General features: G+C 42.3%; 1 protein-coding gene across 1 annotated transcript in view; it reads left to right on the forward strand.

Annotated features, from left to right (window-relative positions):
- Window positions 1-1,878: 1,878 nt before the first annotated feature.
- The window catches only part of ESRRG (estrogen related receptor gamma), a 191,366-nt gene continuing 172,884 nt past the window's right edge, over window positions 1,879-20,360 (forward strand). Inside the window, 1 exon segment of the mRNA XM_028531427.2 lies at window positions 1,879-2,116. Coding sequence (XP_028387228.1) covers window positions 2,061-2,116 — 56 coding nt within the window. The 5' untranslated portion in view covers window positions 1,879-2,060.

Raw genomic sequence — 20,360 nt, forward strand, 5'->3', positions numbered from 1 at the left:
CACTGCTCACCACCAAATTTACATCTTAATTGCAGAGTTCACATTTAACAATATAGACAGCATAATGCTACTGGTAATTAAGCTTTTACTACCTGCTTTTATATACAGTATTCTCCAGCACAGTTTTTGCTATGCGAGTTCCCATCTAGAAACTTGCATGCATTTAGACCACAAATAAAAGAAATCGGGTCTAAATCTTAGATATGGCTAAATACTTGGTAGAAAAATTGCTTTCTCCTCGGGGGGGGGGGGGTGACCAAATCATGTCTGTTATTTTTATATTCTGAATTTTAATGCGGCTGTTCTATTTTAGGGTTTTGGTTTTTTTATAGACCTAGGAAATTTGAGAGGGTTGAGAAAAAGAATCGAGTTCTGATTTGGTGAACTTAATACACACTGAGTATCTGAATTAATTTATTTTGATCTCAAAGATTACACTATTTATATCATGTACGGCTTATGCTAGCTACAAAAGGCTGGTAAGCAATAGAGATGAATTATATCAAAATCTCCATAAGGTAGCATATAAATATACATATATAAATATATATTTATATATTTATATAAATAGCTGATAAATAGCTTTGCTATAAATAGCTGATATCTAGTCCAAGTACAGTTACCAGTATAAAAAATTCTGTATTCTATAATGGGACTTAAGAAAATTCTTTGCCATATGGAATCACATTATATCACTATATGCTATTGGAAGAAAAACACCCTCCTCCTCCTATAGCCTCTTAAAAAAAAGCACACTTTTGTTTGAGAATTCTTAGTTTTGCAAATTATTATCTGTTTGGAAGTAGTCCTTATACTGACCAGATCATGTGATGATTTACAAAATGTTTCTGAGCTGAATTTTAAAAGCATTCGGGAAGTGTTATGTATAGGAACAAATATGTAAACTGCATTTTATTGGAAAGCCGATGTTTTGGGTAAAATCATATATATTTTTGTATGTCTCCCAGTTTGGAGGCTTGTACTGAAGTTAAGTATATGATTAAGAACACTGAGTGCAGGCTGTCCATACCCAAAATGCAGTCTTTATTTTATCGAGACACACTGAGAGCGCTTTAATGTACTATTTACCCCATAGCCCTCCGTCTCCCACCCCTGAAACTGCAGAGGCCAATTTGCCCTGCCGTTTTGAAAAGCTAGGCACCCTATCTATCCCTGTAGTTAGAGAGACAACAGCAGGTAAAGAAATGTTTACACAGAAAATATACACAGGCATTCTCTCCAATTGTCTGGAGGCACTATTTCCTCTTCTGTAGTTGTGATAAACCGAATTCCTCCTCCCAGACGAGATCTCCATTCACATGCCCGAACAATTGAGAAGAATGTCTTTGACGCTTTGGAACAGGGAAACAGGCGCGACACGGTGACGAATGCACGATCAAGTAGGCACTAAATAAGCAGCCCACCGGCCCGGTGGGCCCAACACAGACAACAGCAGGACGAACTTCATTCTCTACCTTCCGCGGAGTCCTTCCCCAAATTAACTCAGAGTGCGAGAGCTCTTCTTTTCAAGGCAAACCAGGTCTGAGGTTGGAAACCAGTGCCTCCCAGTGCTTAGAGAGTTAAGTTAGTTAGGTTTGTTTGCAGCTTCCCAGGGGGGAGGGGGGGAAAAAAAAGGAAAGGAAGAAAGGAAAGACGGAAGGAAAAGCACAGCGTGTCCTGGGAGCGCGCGGCGCTCTCTCCGGTCCGGGCTCGGGTTCTCTCCCGCTCCGCGTGCACCCCCTCGGCTCGTCTGCACCCTCGCTACCTGCCTGGCTGCGCGCTCGGGCAGCCTCCCGTCGCCTCCGTCCTGATTGGGCAGCGGCCCCCCAATCGGCTGCAAGGCTGGGCCGGCGGGGCTGCATATGTAAAGCCCTACTTCATATTAATGAGCTCCAATCGGGGCTTTAAGTCCTTGATTAGGAGAGTGTGAGAGCTTTGGTCCCAACTGGCTGTGCCTATAGGCTTGTCACCAGGAGAACGTTTGTGTTAATTGCACTGTGCTCTGTCAAGGAAACTTTGATTTATGGCTGGGGTGCGCACATAATGGTTGCCGGCCGCACATGGATTCGGTAGAACTTTGCCTCCCTGAATCCTTCCCCCTGCACTACGAGGAAGAGTAGGTACCTTTTTCTTTCCTTTTTAAACTCGCGTGGGGGTGCGCGTGTGGGGTGGGGGTGGGGCGGGGTGGGGGCGGACAGAATGTGTCTTTGCCCCCTGATTCAGGTGGTGCCCCCGGTGTTTTCTGTGCCCGAGTGCCTTGTTTGTGTCTGTCTTGTGCCTTTTGTGTGTGGAGAATCAGCTCCTAATTCAGTAAGTCGAGAATTGTTCTACCACTCCAATGTTACCTTTGAGGCAAAGCTCAGTGACTGTCAGTAAAACAGCTGTGTGACAGTCACTTCTTATTCAGGTGCTAAGAATAGGCACTTGGCACAAATGCTTAGTGAACTGTTAAAATGCATCTTTTACTAGGGACCCATTTCCCTAGGAAAGATGTTTTAAAATACAATATTCAAAATGATTTATACTATCGAGTGCTTCTTATGTATTTGCAGTTTGACAGGTATTTCCAGCTCCTTGTCATTTCTTACCCGGCAGAGTTAGAGGCAGAATTGCACATTTACTAACGCTCCTTCGGAGAACAATTTAAAAACTAGCCCCTTGCAATTCAGGGGCTAGAATAATGTTATTTGCATGGTTAGCGTGAAGTCAGCACTTAACTGACAAATCAGTCCATTAAGTAACATGAGATTTTTCACACATTATAAATATTTAAGGGGAGGAAAACCTAAGGAAGAAACAGTCGTGACTTTTTAAATTTCCCCTTGAATAGACAGTGTGGAGATTGTGGATTTGTTTCATGTATCAAGTCCAGGAAATACAGAAAAGTACTTTTGTTCTTATATACAGTTTAAGCCATATTTAGGGATATCTTTCTGCTCAGGGATCCATGTATTTGGGTTACTAAAATGGGGGAGCAGTGGGTGGGGGCAGGGGAAGTCAATTAGGCATTCTTGTGTAAATGAGAAGGTCGTAAAGTTAATTTCAATCCACTGTTAAGATAAAATACTAGTATACTAGGAGAGCTGTCACTGCTTCCTCTTTCTGGGGCTTTGCTTTCACATTACCGTAATACCAACTGTTACAATTCTGAAAAGCGTGCCTTTGGCAAGCATTTCTTTCTATAGATTGCGAAGAAAATATAAAACTCCAGAGGATGAGGTAGTGTATTATAGGTGGATGTCCACTAGCTGTCCTTAGTGACTGCATATTGCAGCGCTTTGTAATTAAGTGAGAAATGAAAGTGGCTTTCGGTCTCCGCGGCTGCCCGCGTGTGTGCCTGGGTGTAAGTGTGTGTATGTATATATGCATGCGCACACCCACCCACACACACACACACACACACTCACACAGGGGATATTAGCCACGAGGTGGACGTAGGCAAGCACCGAAAGACTGGAAGGCTGCGCATGCATCAGTTTGAAACACTCAGAGGCAGAAACAGCCTTAAACTGTGTGAAAATAAAAATGGAAAATAAACAAAGGTAGGACGGCAGTCCCCCCTTTGAGGTGGGGGGTGAGGTGCCCCCCACCTCAGCTGTAGTTCGAAGGTTCGTGGACCTGGGGCTGGAGAATGGGAGAGTTTAAAAGGTCTTCGTTCACGCCAGGAAGGGCGCCTTATCTGAGCTCACCCAGATTCTGAACTTTCTCTCTTAAATAAATAAACCAAACAAACTTTAAAAATCCCCCAGAGGCTTCTTTTTAAAGTCGTTTCCCTGAATTTAACTTATAGCCAATTTGAGTAATTCATTTAGATAAGCCTCTTAAAGCAGATGCATCTGAATGAAATCAGGGCACATGTCCTTTTGGCTTGGGCGCAAGATTCAAACGAGCTTTCTCTTTAGCTCAATCAAAAGTCATCTTTAAAAAAAATACAGATTTAGTGTCTGGATGCAGTTCTGATGGTTACGTGGTTCACTGGACAGACAGAAAGATCTAATGCTAAGCAACACATCTGCCTCTCTGTCTCAATTAATAAACCACAGAATTTATACATGCTATTAATATTCATAGTAATTGTACTGGGTTAAATCTCATCACGTGTGCACACACATAGAAACGAAACCAGTAATGCAGTATCCGAGGGGTCTCCCGGACAATTTCTGCTTCAGAGGCTGTTGGAAAAGGTTCGTACAATTTATTGACCACCACGAGGAGGGCCTAAAATGTTAACCTGTAACTGTGTATTTTTTTTTATTTTAGGAAATCTGCCAGCACATTAAAGGACATAATACTTGAAAGCTTGTTTCACATTTCATAGCCGTGATAACTGATAGCATAAATAGATGAAAATAATATCTGTGCTCATTTTGACATACGTGTCTGTCTAATCATTCTAAATGAGTGTGCTCATCACATGAATCCCTTTCAACCTCTGATTAAAATGTAACATTGACTACAGGATTATAGAGCGGACTTCATTTTACTGACTGTTTTAACAGTTGTCACAGCTGTTGAGAAAAAGGAAAGGCAATTGAAACACTCCAAAACAGGCGAGGCGAGGAGGGAGCAATCCAGTAAATTTCAGCTTGATCCATTGAAATCCAGACGTTGAAAATGAAACAAATTTGGGCTTTAAGGCTCCTACTGGGGGCTCTGCATGTTTTATTTTATATGGTCCACTCTTTCTGTTTCTGGGTTTTTGGATTATTTTTTTCTCTCTGCCTCACTGGTCCTTATTAAAAGCTCAAGTAAATTGAAATACAACTATCTAAAAGTAATACTATAATGTCAAAATACACAGGATAAATACAGACAGGAAGGAAAAATGTATACAAAATAATAACAGCAAGGCTAAATCAGGCTTAAAAAAAGAAGCTTGCTAAGCCACTTTAGGTGTAATATTATTTGAGAACTATGAAAAGACACTTTAAGTTTATGTTTCTATGAAAAAATACTTAAACTCCAGACTTGGAGGCCAGATTACTTTTCTTCCTGTTTCTTCTCTGTAAATCTGTTGAAAACACTTGCAGCCTTCCAGGTAGGTGGTATAGGTGGGGCTCTCTGATCATTTCTTTGTAAGTTGCTGGAATGACAACCAGCTACACTCAGGGGCGAGTGTTCTTGAGCGCTAGTCTAGTAATCTTGTCTCTCACATCAGTCAAGTGACCAGATTCATCCTCTGTCTCCTAACCATTAAATGACCACTGCTATTTGTGGGCATATCCCAAACTGTATCTAGTCAAGATAGCCAGACAGCGTGCATTATGTAATATATGATTTCTCCTTGGAGTAAGCAAAAAAAAAAAAAAAGGTGCGTCTGAGTTAATGCAATATGGGTTGAATGGGAGTGGTAAGTCAGTGACAGGACCCACGTCTCACCAGCCCTTTGTGTCCCTGTATTTATGGAGCGCCCTGCACATTTGGTACTAAGTTTAGAAATCCTCCTTCTCCAGAAAGGGCTGGCAAATAGCTTTCCAGGGCCTGGGCAGAGGCGAGGGCGACGATGGTAGTGGGTTCGTATAGCGATGGTTTCTCATCTTACTGTGTTTATGGCACTGCTGTTTTATTTACTGAGCCTAGCGTGTTGCAGCGGTAATTAACCCATGTTATTAGCAAAGCCCTTGTGGATATCCATTAATTCTCTTGCATGGATGATCATTTTTCTAGTGTTTTCTCCCCAGAAAGGTGGTGGTATTCTTTTAAAAAAAATTCTAAATTGACAGCCTTTGATAAATTTCTTTGATTTAATCTGACCTGGAATATAGAGTGGACATCTTATAAAGACTGGTATTGTAATTCAGCTTTTAAAAATGCTAACAGGGGCCAAAGAAAAATGTGTATATTTTTTTGTTTTTCTCAAAGTAAAAAAGACAAGAAATGAAGGCTTAAAAAAGAAAGTCATACAGGAAATCAGTGTCAACTACAGATTTTCCAGATCTTAGAATTTATAATTTCTGCCTCTGTGGTCTTTTAATTAGGTTTTTACTTAGTTAATAATACTTTAGGCATTTTTGTCCAATATTGAGCCAGCAGAAAAATACCTGTGCCTCCCGTGCTGAAAAAAGATAAGGACCATCTCATCAGCCGGGCTGTACTTTTGCAATTAATTTTAGGTTCGTGGGGCTATTCATCACAAAGGGCAGGTAACTGCTCTCTGAGTCTGTTTAACCATACTTTCACAAGAACTCACTCCAGCCCCAACTCCAGACAAAGAAGAGGCCGTGCTTTCGGGAGGCAGGCATGACGCCCCATCTCAAGTCCGTATCACGTGTGAAAAATTCCTCAACATTTGTTTCAACCTCGTCATGACAGCAAAACATTTCTTTGTGCTCCTCCTAAAGTGCTGTTCAGCTCTGGAGGTTTTGCTTCTGTTACTACCTAAAATAAATTAAAATCTGGGCTTTTGGCTGATACACTGTTGTCACACCAGTGGCAATGAATAGCAGTGGTTTCTGCTGAACCAATTAATTAATAAGAAATAAACTTTTTTCAGGATCAGCCGTCCTGCATTTAGAAACAGGAGGAGAGCCCCCGAGGCTCCTCGGTAGAACTTGCGAGGGGTGCAGCAGCCAGGCTTTGCTCTGGTTTTTGCTTCAGAGCAAACCCACGGGCGAGAGAAACAATACAGTGTTGATCTGTCGTGAGTGCATATGAGCTCCGGCCCCAGCCAGCTCTCTGGAGGAAATCTTTGATTGCGCCGGCCCAGTTTGTTCAGTTTTTATCTCTTTTACATCCACTGGCCTTGTATTAAATTGTCATTGTCCCAAAGCACACAGGCGATAGAAATGAATTGCGGTGCTCCCCATTCCCTGACAGTGAAATATTTAGGGTCTCTTTCTCCAATCATACTTATGTGTGTGTTTGATTGTGTGAGGGTCAGTACCAAGCATCTCTGCCGCTTGCCGTTCTCCCCACTGCCTTCGCCATTGATTATCATTTCCATTGCCGTGTGGATGTGGGTGTATGGGGTCTAGGCCACTGTAAATAAATACATGCTCGTCAGGTACTCGAACATCCCGTTCAGCAGATAGAATGTGCACACACGTGTGTGTGTGATATGCATGTGCAACACACCTATGGATGGGAAGCGGTGTCTGCATGGACTATTGGGACGCTGTGAGGAGTGTGCATGTACATTTATGTAACAGTTATTTTTTTCTAATCAATTAGCTGTCGGCCAAATTTGCCAGGCATGATTTTAACCTAGTATTAGGATTTCAGGTATTTATCAGGTCTGATTTTAAACTCAGCTGGTTTAAGTGCTATATAAAAGACCAAGTTACCAGGTGACCTGAAAAGTAAACTTGTTTCTGATTTTATAATTGTTTAATTTGGATCATTCCTAAATTCAATATCTAGTAATCATAAATAATTTATAAATTAGGACATAAGCTACTAATATTAGATGCATAGTTTAATGGTATGGGTGCATATCCAAGAACCAGTTTTGAATTTGCTGCATTGTTTTCTTCTACAATTAGATCTCAAAAAAATATTTTAATGTCAACATGATAGCTTTCAAATAAATGTAAATTATGAATTTCATTTTTTGTACTATATGTCACTAGCTTATTTTTCCTGCTAAAGGAAACATAAAATTAATATTATGCTTGTATACAATACAGCATCGATTTCAGAATTTTTGAATTTTTTCCCAAGAGCTAATTTTGGAAGTCTGTGATTTTGTTTGGTGAATTGGAATGAGTGCTGAGAGAAGATGCTAACAAATGTTCCTTCTATTCCAGTTCTTGTTCTAATTCATGTTCTTATTTACATCTCTCAGATTCATTTCCTACCTTTATTTGTTTGTGTAACACTTTAACACATTGAATGTTTCTGTGTTTAAACAACAACAAGAAAATCCTGCTGTTTCTTTCTGCCAATCCATCAGATCACAGTTAGCTCCTTCATTTTCTGAGGTTGATGCGTGGCAGACATGTGCCTTTTGAAGGGCTTGCCTGGTATCTTTCTCTTGTTTCAAGTTCATTTTAGACTTACACTGTACCAAGGTCTAGGAAACTTCAGCTATAAAAATAATTTTCATGCACAGTTTTAGCAAACACATTTTTTTCTTCTCTACTTTTTCTTTACAGAAGTACCCAATGTTTCTTTTCCTCTGATTTTTTGGACAATATTTCTCAGTATTTTCTGATAGCATTTTTTAATCAATTACAGAAAAATCATTGAATTGAGAGGATTTAGGTTTTGTGTATGTGTGGTATGTATGTAGACCCATTCATCCCCTTTTAATTAAAAAATATTTGTAAATGTTTGGAGAAAACTTACTTTTTATGTTTTGATTTCTTCAAATGTTATGCCTTTTTAATTTATGGCAATGCATGTCTGTTTGGAAGAGAATGCACTAAGGCAAAGCAATAAAAGAAAAGGCACAGTTTTAAATAAATTGGCCTCTCACTGGCCAGTTCAGGTCCAATTTAATATTCCGGCACAGATCTATGCGTGCATTTGAATATAAATATATAATATGCAGCAGTGCCCATTAGAAATATAATTAGGAATTCTTTCACACAGTATAATAAATGAAAACACTTGCTTTTAGCATTTAAAATCTATTTAAATACTTACTTAAAGTGTTAGACTCATGGAGAGCCTACCTAAGGTTCAAATACATGGTAAAAAAAGAACGCTCAAAAGTAAATTTGTGTTTTAATTATAAAAGGCAGTCTTTGTGCCTCCTGGTATTGCTTGGAGTGAAACGAAGTAGCATCTATACTGTTCATCATTTTGATTGGAAGTACACATTATGTGTAATATGCTTTGGCAGCACTTACGTAGCCAAAGAAAACAAATTAATATGGGGCATCCTGAAGGCTGTCAGGCATATCACAGATGTGTCAATTTAACTTCGCTTCATCATACACCTTCTCTGCAAACAGTTGCTTCCGAGGGTGCTAAATAAAGGGGCAGCTACCAATACATCCTCACGCTGCACCAGAGACGGATGGCTACGGGAGAGGGATGGAAGCCAGCCTGTGTGCTTCCTTCTTTTTAAAGCTGACTGTGGGAATAGAGACAGCATAGATCCTAATGAGGTTTTTTTTAAGACTATAACTTAAGCTTGTTCAAATCTTGCTACTGGGTTAGAAGTAATAATGGCCCTTATTTGAAAAAGCCTGACGTGCCAGACCCCAGTTGCTCTCACATGTGAGGTACATGCAGACTGTACCTCATGCAGAATCAGGAGCTTCGTCCACCCACTTTTCACAGGGGGCCTCTGTTTGCCGTTGTGCTTGAAATACATTTCCTGAGAAATTAAAAAAAAAAATCATGCGCTTTCTTTTTGCATGGCTTGTTCAATATGCAAAAAATGAAATTTAAAAAAGTGAAACAAGAACTTGCGCACAAAAAACAGGCGGGAGCCCACTAAGTTCTTTTTTTCCCTCATGGTCAGAATAGTCTTTTTGTATACGATCATTTTGTTTTCATCTGCGCTAGGGGGATTTCATTCATTTGTAAGGGCTTTGGAGAATTTAATCAAAGGACTTATTAAGTAAATATACTTAGTTCCTTTTAATACTTACAATGTGAATTAAAATGTTTGAAAATGTATACTTTTCACTTAATCTGTTTTTTCATTTTATGTTTATAAAAATTCATTTTGCTGTGAAAAGCAGGTCTAAAATTACATTCAGAATTAGCAAAAATGGCGGATAATGTGAAAAATTATACAGACTGTGGTCTGAGAAAACAATTCAAATGTGAGATTCAATCGATTGCCCTTTGCCCTCCATATTTCCAAATTTTCATAGTGCTTTAACATCTCCAAAAATGTAAGGTGGCGAAGTTACGATGTATTCATTTTCCGTAGATGAATAAATTCTATGATAATGTTTTCCTGCCATCCCCGAATCTATTAAAACAGATCATATATTATGAGGAGGAATATTATACTTGTAACCAACTGTTTGTGGACTGGAAAGGGAAAGACATATACATACAGGGGTGGAAAAAAGAAACTTAAATTACCAGCCATCATTACCGAAAAGATAAATCATCAGTGAGAATATGAAATAATAATAATAAGATAAATAATACAATAATGAATAAATAAATAACAACACAGTAATAAACTATTTCATGTCATCACAACTGTAAACCTACTTTTTCCCACCCTGTGCAGTTGAGAAGAGTCGTGTCTTTCTCCTAGGGGAAAGTGACTGTGTGCAGTTGGGGCTGAGGCCCACGCGATGACAGCAGCGTCCCTCTTAGCCATAGGCTTAAATGAGACCTGCCTCATCAGTCCTGGGATCATAGTGTCACAGATGGAAAAGCACCCATCAGCCGAGCTGTACTGAACTGCACACTTGGCTAATTCATCTTATTGCTCCACACGTCGAAGGCGAGGCTTCGTCCATGTGTGGAGGCCAGGCGGGGAGACAGAGACGCGAGCTGGGCCCAGGTGGGAGCAGGTGGCCGCCTGTCCCTGTTCTCTCCTGGCCTCTCAGCCAGGGACGATGTGGCGCACAGGGGCAGCGTAGGCACAGAAGCCAATGCAATTTCTTCCCAGGAATTTATTTTTCAGTTGCTCAAGTAAGTTTCACATGCCTCTTCGGTTCTAGAAATGCCACTGTTGTCTTTCATGCTCTGAAGGACGACTCACACGTATGAGCCATGAACTGGCTTAAGCATTTTGTAAGAGCTAGAAGCAGAGAGCAGATCGCCTGCGTGGGTCAGTCTGGACGAAGACTCCTGTCTGTGTGGAACTGGTCAGTCGGTTACGTCTGAGGAAGGACCAGAATGAGGTCCAACACTCCAGTTGTATTTTTTTTCTTTCCTTGTAGTGAACAAAACTGCCCTGTCCAGAGTGTTTATGAGGGTTTTAATGATTGGAAAATCTGTCCTGGGAATGTGGTCACCCTAGGCAATGGCCTTACTTCCTATCTTGTGTTCAGTTTACCGGGTCAGTCTCAGCGTTTGGTGACATTGTCTGTTGTGTGTGCTCATGTAATAGAATATCTTTACCTCCACATGGAGATGCCTGCAGTTCTAAAAACCTTCCCCCAAACCCCCCAGGCCTAGCACCATTTAAAAAAAATTCTGTTCTATTTCCCTGTTTTGCTAAAGGATCCTTTACTTTGGGAAAAGGTAAGTGTGTGCAGAGACCTTGTTGCCATTTGCATACACAGTGCATCCCCCCCCCAAATTCCAGAGAGATTGCCTTCAACTTTTCATATTTATTTCCCTTTTGTTTCTGTTTGTTATGCATTCCAGTTGAGTGCTTTTATGGTGTTTTCTTGATTGTTGTCAGTTTGGGGTACTTGCCGCCGACATTTTTGTTAAGTTCATGCCACAGCAGAAAACCCTGTGGCCAGCTGGAACCTGGCCGTGGGGCACAGAAGACACAACTCACGTTTGATTGTGTGTAAATACAGTTAGTTAGCCGAGGGTTGATCAGATAGCTTGGCAGAAAGAGAGAGGAGGAGTACACACTGTTTTCAGTAACTGTGCTGTTCATACACCTGATAAGATGGAGAGAGCTTTTTGAAATGCTGATAGGCTCTGAATAAGAAAAGAATAATCACTTCTCTTGGCACCAGCTTATCAGCAGTGAAGTAAAATGCCAACACTTTTACATTAGCAAAAGTAAATGTTTTAGACACTCTGTGCCTTTTTTCATTCACGTGAAATAGGAGGAGTGCTTTTGGAGTGAGCTGTAATGAATAGGAGGATTTATTACCTTGACTAAATTACAGGTGAATACGTTGATAAAAGAACCTTTCGCGTCAACAGCAGCCTCTTTGATAAGCAGGTGCGTCGATGCGGTACGTTCTCTGGAGAAATTAAGTATTCCTCTTCCCACTCCAGTTCTATGAAGCGTCATTTCTGATGTTAGAAGATGCAGTTACATCCTCCATCAGTGGAGTCTCCTTGTTTTCCAGCAGGTGGGTGGCAAGCTTGTAAAACGCTGGCGGGCTGTGGTTGAGGAAGTTGGGGGCATCTGTAAGTTTCTGTCCTCCATGCTGAACCAGCAAACTCCTCTTCAAGAAATTGTATTTTTCCCCCTTCAGAATGGAATGAGACTGGTGATAAATTTAGGATACTTTGATGAGAAGATAAATGTATTTGTCCAAGTTAGTCCATTGTTAAAGCCTCCCCTTACTAAAGAGAGAGAGAGAGAGAGACAGAGAGAGAGAGAGAGAGACAGAGACAGAGAGAGAGAGGCAGGCATTGGCTTTGTTCTTCTGTATAAACCATGGACTTTCTCTGCCATTTTCTCCTCTTTGTAATTTGACGCCTACAAATAATTTGGCGTATTCAGATTTGATAAATGATAGTGCAAGAGCAGATTGATTGATTTTGGATTACTATTGATTACTCTCAATGAGATCACTGTGACACACTCGAATCAATAGTATTCGATTAAGCAAGGCACCACGGTTCTATACATTCAGCAGCACGGGGAGTTCAGGAACAGAATGTTCACAAGCTGATAAATTGACAAAGCGTTCAGCTTTAAATAGCCCTTTGTTCAGGGCTGTTCCTTAAAATATATTTCATTGGAAAGTTCGCTTTCTGCAACTCTGGGCCTTTCTGTGGAAGAAAGGTCATCGGTTTAAGGTTTATTAAATTTTAACTAAAAACAACTGGGCTCCATTTAGGTGTAAAATAATTTAAGTGCTTACTGCAGGCAAACTTCATGCTTTGAGCTGTGGCTCCGAGGTTTTACTCGCTTACGGAGACGTCAATTGTAAACATAAAAATGCATCGCTGGGAATGTAACGGTTTAAGATTCAAATGGAAATAAAAATTCCTTCCCCGGGGAAAGCACTCCAAAGTCTTAACTTTCTCGGGAAGTGGGCAGGCGTGGGGATGGGCCCTGGGAGGCGGCGGCGGCAGGGAGGGGAGCACCTTGCTACAGAGCCAGACAGCTTTTACCCCCGGCCCAGCTGAGGGTATTCATCACGCCGCCGATACTACATGCAAAACACTAAACAGCATTTGATCTGAAAGCCACTAGCGCTGCTGATGCGCCGAAACCTTTGTGTCCCGAGCGAACTTACAGAGACTGGGGGAAAAGCATCCGTGTTTCAAGTCCTTTCACAAAGGGGCTGAAGGAGGAGGCTCTGTCACCAGAACCCACCCTGGCACAGCGTTGGCACTGGGAAGAGACCGTCTGCTCTTCCATTAGCGTCAGATCCCCACGTTGTACCTCAGAAGGTTAACGCTCCACTGAATGCGTGAAAGTTCTCATGTGCCGGACTTGATCACCCCATGAAATTTTGACAACTGGGGGGGCTGGGGACCCCCGAATCTTAACTTGTTTCAGTCTTGAAATATGCTTGATAAGTCCTCTCATTCTGATGATAATGAAAACAACAACAACAACTAGAGATGGCTTTCTGAGGGGAAATTGGTAGGAAGGTCAAGTTGGGGTTCGTGGGGTTCCCTGACAAAACCAGGTTTATTTATTTATTTATTTATTTTTTGCATGAACGTGAGTGATAGGCTTTAATTATATTAGGCTGAACCACATAAAAAATGCCATTTTTGCAGGTCAAAGAATGGTCCAAAATCAGCAATTTTATGTGATTCAACATAATAATCGAATTTCTCCCGATACCGTTCACATTCCGTAAACAAATTGAAAGTGACACTGTTTTGTTTTGTTTTGTTTTTATGATGAGCTGTGTGAGGTAGGGGGAGATACATGAATTCTATCTACCACTTATGCCAAGTATGCTATGGTGTCATTTTTAACAACTTTTTTTTCCTTTAACACCACTGGAGAGTTCCCAATTACGCAGTATCATGCCCGCTGGAAAAGGGTATATTTGCCTGGCCGGCTTCTCACCTGTTGTAGCTAAGCTGCTTCTGAGCGCCCAGGTAAATTTTCCTCTGCTCAGGACGAGCTTGGCCTAAGCAGGGAGCAAGCCTCGAGTCCTGGCCCTCCCCAGAGCGCACATGGCTGAGGGCAAATAGTCGGAAAGCAAACTGGGAAAAAGACGCTGGCACCTCCACTGTGCCATCCTCCCTTTCATTCGTTAACAGAACCTTAACATGCCAGTCAGCGCGTCTCACACTTCCCCCTGGAGAAGTGTCAAGTCTGTGCTCCATTAAATCCGCGCGCTGCCGTGGGTTAGGCAGGTGCGGAACGTCCCGGCCTGGCAGGGGGGCCCGAGATGCTTTACTGGCGCTTACAGGTACGGAAGGCGCCTCGGGAGCTGTAATAAAGTGATCCCAGAGCTTCTACCTGATGCCCTGGATGGATGCCTCAGGTTGGAGTCCAGGGCTGTGCTGGCCAAGAGGGGCTTGCTGGGCCCACCTGTGGGCAGAGTCCGGCTCCCAGGTAGGAAGGATGTTGGTCTGTCCAGAGGCAGGAGGGAGAGGCTCAGGGGCCACCGCTGCAGCTGTCAGCAGAAAGTGCTCTTGACTTAGGGTCATGTCCAGCCTGGGTAAGTTTCTCTCTCTCTCTGGGTACTCGCAGGGCAGCTCCCATCTTCTTTCTGAGAAGAGGGGTGTGTCCTTCCGGGGCTTCATGGAGCAAAAGCCTCCAACTGGCCCCGTGGTCAGTCCTGGAGTTTTCCCTCAGTCGTCCGGTCCCCCCATCTGTGGATCTGCATTTGATTTATCGCAGTAGTTAGATCAAAAAAGAAGTCCTTTCTTTTGATGTTTGCTATGAGGCCCGTGCAGTGCAGGGTGTGGGGTGGAGAGAGAGTGCCCTTAGCCTGCAAGTCACTGTGCTGGTCACACCGTGGCCACTGATGGCCGAATGTATACTTTGTGTCTGTTTATTTGGTGAGCTACAAAGTGTTTTATATTAACAATTAGGTTTGTTTTGGGTCCAGATGCTTTTGCTAAAGACGCACAGAGTGGCTGGCATGAATGCCCGATCAGAATGACTTTTGTTGTCTTAACTGTGTTGGCATTCACTTGACCAAAAATCACAAAAGACTTAAAAATAGAAGTGAGCCGTTGGGGTTCAGGCTTTCTTTCCAAAAAGAACAACCGGTTGCATTCGCGCGTGGGTGGCGGACTTGGGACATCGCAGCCTTCTTTGCAAACGATGGGCAGGATCTGGGGGGGCCTGCTTCTCCTGCGTGCGGGGCCCTGTCCCGGCTTTGTCTCCAGCCCAGTACAGTAGGAGCTTTCGCCCAGCGCCTCCGTGAGTGGGACCTCGCTGAGCAGCACGCGCCCAGCCCATCAGCAGGCTGAGAGTCAACAGCAGGTGTGAACAACATAAAACAGGATTAACCCCGAACCCAAGTGTGTACTGACAACAGGACCGCTGCCTGGCTCTGCAAAGGAGGGCAGGGCTGGAGGCGGAAGCCGCCCCGGTCCTGTACACCCCTTGTTTACTAAACGGTGTTCAGTGGACTGTGCCGGTAGCTCTGTTTAGGTGCCCAGGAGGCAGGCGAGCGCTCTGCCCCCGCTCTCCCTCTGTTGTTAAACTGCAAACTCAGACGTGTGCATGAGCTTCTTCTCAGACCTTCAGAGGGGAGAACAGGACAGAGCAAAGTGGTCTGGGTTAAGCATGGACAGGGGTGGCGGGGGAATATTTGCGCCAAGACACTTACACGTTGTGAACTGATAGTCATTCAGCAGGCTGGCTTTTCCTGCCTCCAAAATATAGTAGTGTGGGTTGGTTTAACTTTAAGATTATTTTTTGGGTTTAATGGTGTGACTTAACTTATATTGCGCCTAAGTACGTATACCACAAATACGCTGGGGGTGAAAGCACCCCCCCCCAATGATATTTTTTCCCTAACAGTGCTGTCTGTATAGGAGACAGGAAGGCCAGCCTTCCCTCCCCAATCATAGCAGTTACAGAAGGCCTCACGCGTTCTACAGATGTGTGGCATTTGAGTGGCTTTATCAATGTTTTCTTTAGGAAAGAAAAAGGTAGCATGTAAAACAGTTTCTCCTTACGTTATACTAATCCTAGTGCATACCACCTATCAGATGAAAATTTGGATAACTGCATCTTCTTTATTAGGTTCAGAGGGACGTGTATTTTGAAGCTTTAAGAAATGTCCATATCCAGAATGGTGCCTGAAATAAGGAAATAATAACTCAGTCAGTTAAAGAAATTGTATTTTTTAATATACACACACTCCTACACACCTATCCAGACACACACATGAATTAACTCTTCTTAAGACACATGCAAAGCAAATATAGGGATTTTGGGGGGTGGGCATTAGTATGTAATACCATCCCATTAGATTCGGAGACTCCAAAAATACGGGCAAATGTAGACATTTACATAAGATCAGTTCGAGAGTATCATGGAGACTTTACTAAAAAAATAATTTTGAAATGTCAAAAATCAAAATTTTATCATTCACTTTCAGCAGCATCTTGTAACCAGCCTTACTTTTATTATCTTTTATCCAGGCCTCAGATTGAAATTACTTATCCATTCCTTCACACTGTGCTTATGAGTCCTGTTTTTTAATGGTTAAAATGGCATTTTTAGTAGACTTTGCTGCTCCTTTTATTTTGGAATAGTGTCTGTCAGTTCACTCACGGCAGTCTCCACACACATTAAAATACACCAAGAATGTCCAAGGTGTCACGAAAGACAGGAATTCTTAAAGTGCATTTTAATTCCACAGTTACTGTCTTCAACTGTTCATTTAAAGATACTATTTCCTTAAAATGTGTTTCTCTCCAAAAAATGGCCCCACCCTTCTGTTTAGTATTATGAAGTACCCTTCAGTATGTACCACATTAACTAGTAGGTGGTCAAATAAATGAATGATAGTTAGTGAAATCAGGCTTAGGAGATACTCATTTAAAGTTGACATTTGAAGTGTATTTTTTATAACCAGTTCTGGTCTCAGATTGATTGCTTATTCTCATGTTACATCAAAAAGATTACATGCATTCCTTTGTAATTTTAAAAATCATTAAAGTAATCAATTTAGTGCATTAAACTGCATATTCCTGCTCATTCATTCACAAGTATTTGACTCTGTGCAGGCACTGTCCCAGGAACCAAGGTCCTGAAATACATGATAAAATTATAAAATGATCTGAGTGCATGGAGAAACAAAAAGAAAACCACTTAAAAATGGGATGTTTTGTACCTAAGCCTGTGATTTAAACGTGGGTTCATCTTCAGAACATGATTTGAGGAATTTAGGAAGCAAGGGCTTTACAAAGAACTTGGGCAAACCGTAGGTTCTGTCTTGCTTGCCTGGCTCTGGTTTCTTAGAGCTGACGAGCGTGATCAGGAATTACCCCTTTAGATCGCAATATTGCCAATACATGGTCGGGGTCTGGTGTGGGCTGATGCAGCCCGTCACTGCTTCCGGGGACACCTTTGAAGATTCCATCCCCGACGTTGTCATTTTACCTGAAAATGCTCTAAATTACTTGGATATGGTTTGTTTGTTTGTTTGTTTGTTTTTTACACTGGAAATGAAAGAGGAGAACATGCATTAAAAGGTAATGTAAGAAAAAAAATATTTTCTCCATTGTAGAGGAAGCAAAGAGGGTTTCTTTGACCTCTAGAAGGTTTCTGCTGCTGGACAAGGAGGGGAAGGTCTGACATAGTAAACTGAGTCTCGTCGAAGTAAATGACCATTGGGAAATAGTTTCTACAGTAAAAGGAAACCTTGCCCTTAATCTCGAGACAATCTCCCAGCCACTGTCCCTGCCCAGCATTCCTGCAAGACTGCCTGATACACTTCCCCAAAGCCTGGGGTGGGGTGTCCGTTTGCCTGAGGGCTGGAAAACGGCATTTAAACATTCCTCTGTCTGTATAGTATCTCCCCAGGGGATGCATTTTATTCAAGTGATTTATCTAGTTATTCATTTTAAAGGCAGAATGCTTTGTGTCAGGTTACTAAAATAAGCATCTTTTGCATTTTTAGATGTTTACAACTAATAATTAGTGCAGTTAGGTAATCAGTTTTATGTTGGCACCCATTACGTTTATAGAAGGTTTAAAATCGCGGCAGCATCGCACCATTGCCAATCGGAATATGCCAGATATATCTCGGGAGAGTTTTTGTCCAGTGTCTATGCTTGAGTGAAGTTTTATGCTACGTGTTGACAGAGTGATTGTCTCGGGAAAAAATGACACCACCATGTTGCAAAGTTCCTAATTCAGGTGATAAATGCAGTGCATTTTGTTGTACACCGTGGAGTAACAAACTTCGGAAGGGAAATGCCTGCCGGACTTTCTGGGAATGACAAACAGGAGATAAAGCACGGTCTCAGGGTGAGCACAGCTCGTCTTTTCCGCCAGACCCGAAAGCGAGAGAAGCAGAGTTTTCCTCCCTCCCCCTGCCCCCCCAACCCCTGAGACGCAGAGGGCAGCTTACCTTTATGTAAGAGCATTGCAGTCAGGTGCTGAGTCATCTCACCTGTGTTTTCTCTCTCCATTTGTGGTGTTTGCAAAATATTTGTGAAAATACACCCCCCCCCCCCCTTCACAGTCCTCCTGCCTTTTCTGGTATCACTTCCCTTGAATCCTCTTTTCTTCACTTTTTATGGAGCTGAGGTGGAATGTGAAAGAGATGCATCCTTTTGTACTCCTAATGCCAAAATGCTTTGGGAAACCTTCACCATAGTCATGGAAAAAAAAAAACCCACAAAGCAACAGCCCCAAATATTGGGGGTGACTGGGAGTGGGGGTCGGGGGGGGGCTGGTAATTTATGAGTCCTGAGTCCCCTAGTTGTGCACGCACAGGCTTTGCCAGCGCCCCACTTGCTCCCCACCCCCAAACCGCACAGCGCTCAGTGCAGTAGGATGATGATGAGGTACCTGGAGGAAAAAGGCAGCCCTTGCCGGAGCCAGCAGCCTCAGACAGGGCGCTTTGCCATCTGCCCCACCTGCTGCATTCGTGAGCCCATCTGGTGACTGCAATAGCTCATTGTAGGCCTCTTCGGAGGAGCATTCGCGCTGAAAAGCAGGCAGTGTGAATTATTTAGGGAGCTAGTATAAATAAACCGAGAGAGGGGCAGGCGGGGAGCAGCGGGAGAAGGGGCCGAAAGAGCCTCCCAGGCCCTGAGCGCCGGGCCCGGTGCTTTGGAATGCGGGGTGTGCCAAAGCATGGGGTTTGCATACAGATTTAGATGTATAGATCATTGTGCAGATTGCGAACCAGTGACTTTTATCTAGATGGAGATAGCGCTCAGCCTGTTGTGCAGGTAAAATATGGCCGGCTTCAGGTAGGGAGGCTTGGGGGCTTTCAGCATAAAGTGAAACTGATGAAATGTAATGGACGTAGGCACTGATTTAGCAGAAGTACAGCAACTGTGTGTCCTTCCTGAAATAGGTGATTTTTTTTTTCTTTTTCACGCAGACAACACATTGGACTTGTTAGTGGATTGTGATTTATACATAGGTGCCTCTTTTTTTCCTATTGGATAAAAAACATTAAAACATTATTTCATTTGTCTGTCTCCAGTCAAAAGATGTGATTTTATTTTTATATGTCACCAGTCAAGAACCCTTTAGATAGCTGCTGTGAATGAAACTTCCTGGATTCAGCTTACGCCCCAATATAGACACATATGAAATGAAAACCTTCAGGCAGAGAAATCTGTGTATGATTTGGTGTGTTTTGGGTCTACACAAACCACACGGACTAGGGCAAATGCCCTAGGAATTACCTGGTTGATGTACAGATGAACTACGGAAATGGTAAACTGTAGTCCAGTCGGTTATACTGAAATGAGCTCTGTCTTGAAATAAGGAAAATGTAAACGCGATGGTTTTAAAAGACATATTGGTATCATTCTGTGACTAACCAGCTGGGTTTACAAGGCTGTAATTGTCATAGGTCACATTTCTGGAAAATGATTCTGAATTGTAAATGAAAGTTTAGAACTATAAATGAATTATTAGTTTCATTTCATGGGGGGGGATTGTAGTTTCACAAATATTTTGTGAAACCAGCCAGATTTGTTGTCTTTCTTGAGAATCATTTAGAGGGTAATTTAGGGATGGGGATAGGGGCTTCATTTAAATTAATTTATGATTTTTTATGCATTCCTCTTGCTTTTACTTAATAGATTAATCTGGACACAATGATGCCATATATGCTATCTAGCCTGTTTATGTTTTAACTGACAAGCCTGTGTGTTTGTGAATATTTGTGCTCTGGAATACACCAGGTTCTTTAGACTGTGACCATAGCATCCGCCTCGACTCAGTTGGGTTGCAAAATATATGTAAGGGGTCTGCTCCTTCTGAGCCGGGAAAGCTCCAGCCTTTACTGAAATAAGCACCATTGTCTCTGGAGCGAAATATACGCATGTGAACGAATCCTGTTGCTAATTCAAAGTATAACCAGTCACCCACCTACTTCCTAGTCATTCCAGTAAAATACCTTTTGTTTTAAGAAAATTGACTTATGACCAGTCCCTTTTCAGGAAGTATTTGA

Source organism: Phyllostomus discolor, chromosome 15, assembly GCF_004126475.2.
Source record: "Phyllostomus discolor isolate MPI-MPIP mPhyDis1 chromosome 15, mPhyDis1.pri.v3, whole genome shotgun sequence".
In the NCBI taxonomy this organism is placed as follows: Eukaryota; Metazoa; Chordata; class Mammalia; order Chiroptera; family Phyllostomidae; genus Phyllostomus; species Phyllostomus discolor.